This window comes from Prosopis cineraria, unplaced genomic scaffold (genome assembly GCF_029017545.1).
Source record: "Prosopis cineraria cultivar Desert tree isolate PC_DT_omini unplaced genomic scaffold, ASM2901754v1 PC10, whole genome shotgun sequence".
In the NCBI taxonomy this organism is placed as follows: domain Eukaryota; kingdom Viridiplantae; phylum Streptophyta; class Magnoliopsida; order Fabales; family Fabaceae; genus Prosopis; species Prosopis cineraria.
In genome coordinates this window covers 2,819,419-2,825,418 of record NW_026555341.1, presented here as the reverse complement: position 1 = coordinate 2,825,418, position 6,000 = coordinate 2,819,419, and the positions used below count along the sequence as shown (strand labels likewise).

Genomic DNA, 6,000 nt, shown 5'->3' with positions numbered 1-6,000 from the left:
GCAGAAACTTCAGACCTTCCAGCTCACCGTTCAAGCTATCCTGCTCGAGTCAGATGCCCGGGAAAACTCTGCTGATGAATCCCTCCATTGGATTAAGCAATTAGAAGTCCACACTGCAGCAGTACAACTAACACATCAAGAGTACTCAGCCTTGACAAGAGCAGCTGAAGAAAGGTTTTCACAGGCAAATCAGAACGTTTCTGTTTCCATGGCAAAGAAGTTCGCAGCTGAGACTAGGCGGGATTCAGCATTATCAAGATTGAATAAGTTGTACTCCAGCAGATCATCGAAAATGGACAGAAGAAATAAAACTGTGCAATGTGAGACAGAAATGGATGCGGAGAAAAATGATTCAAGCGAAAAAGTGGTAGAAGTAGCCAACAAAACAGGTGCTTCACCAAAAGCCCTGACCAAGTCTGAAGTGACAACCGCAACAATCTAGAAGATCACGAAGTAATATTAAAAAGCAAGAAAAGTCATCAATTTTGCACCAAATTAAAGGATGTTTTGGGCTGAAGATAAGAAAATTGTGAGAATGATATGAATATATAAATCAACTCTAGACAGTACAAAAACCTTTCCTTCCTCCCCCCCCCCCTCTCTCTCGGCCCAACAACAACATGCCTCGTTTAAATATTATAAAAACAGAGAATTACCCCTATAACAAAATCAATCAAAGTTTAGCTTCAAAGATAACTGATTAATGTTGCGTCTAAAAATTAGCCAGCTGTCATGGACACCTGATATTGCCACAAGAAAAATATTACCACGCCTAGCCTTTTCTAAACAAGATGGAGATTGAAACATCAAAATACAGTCCCTGAAAAGAATCAACAATTTATTCATCCATGATGTTGGATTAGAGTGCGCTAAAATTTTATGCAGGGTATCCTGACAGTAACCAGAGAAAACACCAGCTTCCAAAACTAAAGATATTGAAATAGACCTTATTACAATGTACAACGCCAATCTATTAAACTAGCACTGGCAAGTGACAGTGCCAATAAAGCTGCCACATCAAAATCCCTATGAAAGCGAGAGGGCGAGCAGGATGTTTACTAATGCGTACATGCTCCATTTGGACTCCATTCTACTGTCAGGAGAAACATGTATGCTTTATAATATTGCACAAAACTTCCAGAACTTCTGTTACTGCTGAAGAGCTCTATGTAATATTGCACAAAAACTGCTTCTATTCTCGCGCAGTATAACTTCCAGACTGAAGAAGCCCTCGTACTTTCATTGAGGCAAAAGGGCATCAATGAGAAACTGGGGGAAATAAGCTTACTAGGCAATAGCTGCAACTCACCAACAAGAGTGTCCAGGTAAACTATGATACATTGACGGGTCCAAGTCTCTGGAATAGTGATTGATAACTTCCCTAAGTGTAGTTATTTAGGAATACCATTCTTACTATTACTATTTCGATGTAGCCAAAGACAATCATGGAAGGGTTTCGGTTGTGTCTTGCAGCCTGAGTATGTAGGCAAAAATACAAAGTGCTCAGGGGTTTTGCAAGGAAGGAATCACTCTGACACCAATGTTAAGTCAAAAGTTACACTGAGGCTTCTGTCCATCTGCAGAGAGGAAAAAATATGCATGAACATTTATGAGTAAGCCACGTGCAGCTCAAGAATACCACATTTAAAACAGAATGGATTCTTTGACACAAATATTCAGGACAAGTAACTTTTGGTGTAATGCGCAAATCCTAACCTAGTCATCTCTCGCTGGCTTTCCCTTTTGCAATTTGCAAGCCGGTAGCAAGCAACTGATCAGATAAATATTCAGATTGCCCTCTGGGACTATGGGGTTTGTCCTATCCACATTAAAAACAATAATAAATAAATACTACTGAACAGCTTTGTTTTAACGCTATAAAGAGTTACAACATTTATATTCACCATCAAGTTTATTCCATTGTGAGACTGCATGGAATATGTAACATCTGGCTGTTGTGCATTTTTCAAGAACCGATGTTCAAGTAAAGCTGAAGCAGTTGACCGCTCTGCTGGATTTCTCTTAAAGCAGCACCTTAGGAAGTCCTTACCTTCCAATGACAATGTCTCCGGTATAGGAGGAGCTTCCCTCATAACCTTAAACATAGCCGCAGCCTGCAAAAATACCATTTGATAAAGTTATTCAATGAAGGATATATATGGACACTATATCTCAGCTGAATTTACAAGCTGCACTCTAAACAAAGTTGCATAAAGATGCTTTTGCTTCAGGCTGGAGGGAGCAACAAAGATGCCTCAGACTTCAGCAATTTGAATAAGCAGAAATACAACCAGATCTAAATATGCAGTGCTCCAGTTTACCAAACCTATCAGAATATGTCGATGATAACTGGGGCTCTAGTGCTAGTGTGGAAACTGATTCATAATATGAAAGGACAACTGAAACTTTCTGCAGGTGCTTACTCCTTCATATTCACTCCATGGAGGCTTCCCCGTGAGCATCTCTATGATTGTACAACCCAAGCTCCAAATGTCAACAGCTAAAGCTAGATCAGAGCTGTTGTCTTTTTGCATCACTGCCTGCATAAGCTGTAGGAGAAAAGAAGCGTCAATAAGGAATGCTATAAGATATCACAGGGTAATGTGAAATAAGAAAAAGGTATACCTCAGGAGCCATCCAGTATGGGCTTCCCTTCAAAGAAAGATCAGCTGCATGTCCAGCGAGCTGTCGAAGATAAAGATCCTAAGTAATTCCACTCAAAGTAATAAACAAATTGAAGAAGTAATAAATTTGCAGATTTCAACCAAGACAAAGGAATTCTCAAGCGAACAATTTGAGCCCTTCAATTTTAAATCCTGTTCAACTGATGATCGATCCTTTTCCAGGAAGTCTTTTAACAGCAAAAAGATAAATACTAAATACAGTGACATGAAAAGCAAGAAAAAAAGGTGCAATGAGAAAATCATTCTCTCCATAGGACAAATACAAAGACTCAAAAAAGTCTAGATTACAACGACAACAAGCCTTATCCCACTAGATGGGATCAGCTACATGGATTGCACAACACCATTGTACTTCATCATCAACCAAACTTTAGAAATATTGTTAATTAAGAGATCTTATTCAACAACTTCCATAAAACTGTATTCAGAAGGAAAATTTTAGTAACTCACGTGCTTGGCCATCCCAAAGTCAGCAAGCTTAACAACCCCAGCAGAATCGACAAGCAGGTTAGCCCCTTTGATGTCCCTATACAATTCCAGCAAAGATAATCATTTTCCATCCAATAAAATTGGCAACAATATCTTAGGATTTCATATACTAGATGTTTCCAGATCTCATGTTGTGCAGCATATCAAACTTATGACTGTACCTATGAATTGTTTTTTTGCCATGCAAGTAAGCCAGCCCGGAAAGAATATGACGAGTAAAGTTACGTACAACAGATTCTGTTATGGCACCACAATGTTCACGGACATATTTATTAATTGATCCAGGATGGACATATTCCAGATAAATATAAAACCGGTCTTCAACCTTCAAGATATAACACAAAGTCAACAAACTTAGCTTTTATGATTGTTCTAGAAATATATAATTGGTCATGTTTACCCAATCACGAACAAGGAGATTGCTTACGATTTCACTGCCATAATATTGCACAATGTTTGTATGTTTCAGCTGGCTAAGAAGTTTGATTTCCTGAGGAGAGAAACAAATTAGCAAGAAGGAGCTTGAGGAATCAGAATGCTGTGTGTAAATGATGATGGTAAAGACAATAGTAACATTTCTTCATATTAGTTTGGGGAAGATACAATATATAATAACGACATCATATTTTATACACTTCATACTTGCACAGTTGACAAGCAGATAGTAAGGGACAACCTGCTCCAACTGTTTTATACACTCAGCAGATTTGGGGTCATCGGGAAATATTTCTACTTCCTTCATAGCACATAATGCTCCAGTTTCTCTGTCACAAAACCGAAAAAACTGTTTCAGTACCTAGCAAGGAAGAGAAGGTAGATGCTTAAGAAACTTCATGCACCTATTGGTGGCGACATAAACACTTCCAAATGTACCACGCCCAATTAGTTTCCCTTTCTGCCATTGGCTTTTCATTGAGGAGGACTCTAACTTGGGCACAGTCGGGGATAATTTAGGGGAGGGGGAAAGCAAGGGCGCCCCAGGAGGCAATGGTAAGGGGTGAACATTGAGAGCAGGGGCATTGAAGTCACGACGCGCTACTGAGGTCTCGAGGGATAACCTGGGACGCACGGGTGAGGAAGCTCCACTACGGCATTTAAGATTTTGATTAGGACTTCTGCCCCGTGGACTGTGATGAGGAGAAGTATCAGTGGATAATGCAGGTAAATCAAATAATGCAGGAGGCGTCGTTCCTGATGATGCATCGGATGTAACCATCTCCGGTGCCGACCAATATTGATTTGGTGGGGGACACACATAATGATATTGAACGAAATCACTATATCTCCCATTGTTCGGGCTCACCAAGGGACTGATCAGAGGACTAGCTGGAGCACTCCTAGTTGGGACGCTGATGCAGAAACTATCTTGATTACTTTCACCAACACTTAGATCCCGACGCATCATCCCCGAGGATACTGTTTCCGCAAGTGCCTTATTCTTTCTTGAGCCTGAGCTAGCAAACACACTGGGACATAATTGAGCCAAGTGTTAATAAACTCTTAGTGTTAGCAAATGCGGCGAGCAGGCACCGTCGGATTCAGCAAAGATGATTAGCCATGCTTATAATTAAACGTTTCCAGGGACACATAACGCAATCGTAAAAGAGTAGTAATATCATGAAGTCCAATAATCACTAAGAAAGCACCGCCTGTCCGCAATGATATTTCAGTTATTGAGTTGGGGCAGAAAAGATGAGAAAGAAAGGGCAGGAAAATCGTACAAATAGGTTTCATTAAAAATTAAAAAAAAAAAGAAATATGAGAAATTTTCAAAATATAAATGTTATGGGAGCGAAGGACGGACCGCATGACGAAACAAATAAAAGCAGACGCAAACAACATCAATCCAGAGACAAAATATATTACCTCCGAATTCGAAAAACAGAGGAGACACCGACCATCACGCCTGCAACTTGATCGTGCTCCACGACCCCTTTGGCAGCGCTGCTGGGCCCTGGCACGTCTTTCGGGGAAGGTAAAGGGTAATCAGCGTCTCTCTGGCGAGAAAGCGCGGAGTCCGGCAAGGGCAAGGGTTGAGGCGAGATGGAGGGGGAAACGCAAGAGGATGTATTGGAACAATTGAATTGGCGATCGAAGGGCGTCGGGGAATGAGCCAAAGGCACAAGGGCGTCATCATCGGAATCATGCCACCTGGGAGGGGATTTGCCATCGCTGTCGGCAATATGTCGAAGCTTCTTGAAGCGGCCAGTCTTTTTGCCAGTACCGAAAGGCCAGACGCCACCAGAACCGCGAGTGGAATCGGTGGACTTCTTAGGGTGGTCACCGTCGGAGGTGGAAAGCGAAGAAGAGGCAGAGGAGGATTTGATACCATTAGAATGGGAAAAGGACAGGGAAGGTAACCAACGCATGGCGATCCGGCAAAGAGAATGGGTTCATTGAATCATTGTAGCAGAGGAGGAGCACAAAGATCGGCAGGTGGCAGAGAACTGCTGTCCAAAGCGAGAAGATAAGCCATATGCGAAAGCGAGAGGAGAATGATGGTCAGGCATGGATATAGGTCTTGGAGAGAGGGAGAATGAGTTTGTTGGGATATGTTTCTCCTTCTGGCTCGTCCTCTGTTTCTGTGTCTGGAAGGGCAACCACAACGCGGTTTACAACGTACTGCCCCCACGCCAAACGGTAAAGAAGACTCCATTTTGAGAGGTCAGCATCTTCTCTCTCCTTCGTCCCCCATGTCAACCTCCTATGACCATGACCATCTCACATGAAGAGGATGTCACCATCTCATTTTTGCTTTTTTTAATATATTTTTATTCCTGTTAGAAATTATTTGCAATGTGAAATTCCGTCATTAATTCTACTATTT

At 41.5% G+C, this 6,000-nt stretch overlaps 1 protein-coding gene across 1 annotated transcript; it reads right to left on the bottom strand.

The window, feature by feature from the left end:
• Positions 1-821: 821 nt before the first annotated feature.
• LOC129322752 (mitogen-activated protein kinase kinase kinase 5) lies at positions 822-5,776 on the bottom strand. The gene is made up of 11 exons (XM_054969118.1): positions 5,040-5,776; positions 4,013-4,639; positions 3,850-3,937; positions 3,601-3,663; positions 3,335-3,498; positions 3,135-3,210; positions 2,626-2,685; positions 2,424-2,549; positions 1,905-2,114; positions 1,717-1,819; positions 822-1,577 (listed from the first exon to the last, which is right to left on the bottom strand). The coding sequence occupies exons 1-10, from the start codon at positions 5,540-5,542 to the stop codon at positions 1,721-1,723; spliced, it is 2,016 nt and encodes a 671-aa protein (XP_054825093.1). The 5' UTR covers positions 5,543-5,776; the 3' UTR covers positions 822-1,577; positions 1,717-1,720.
• Positions 5,777-6,000: the final 224 nt, after the last annotated feature.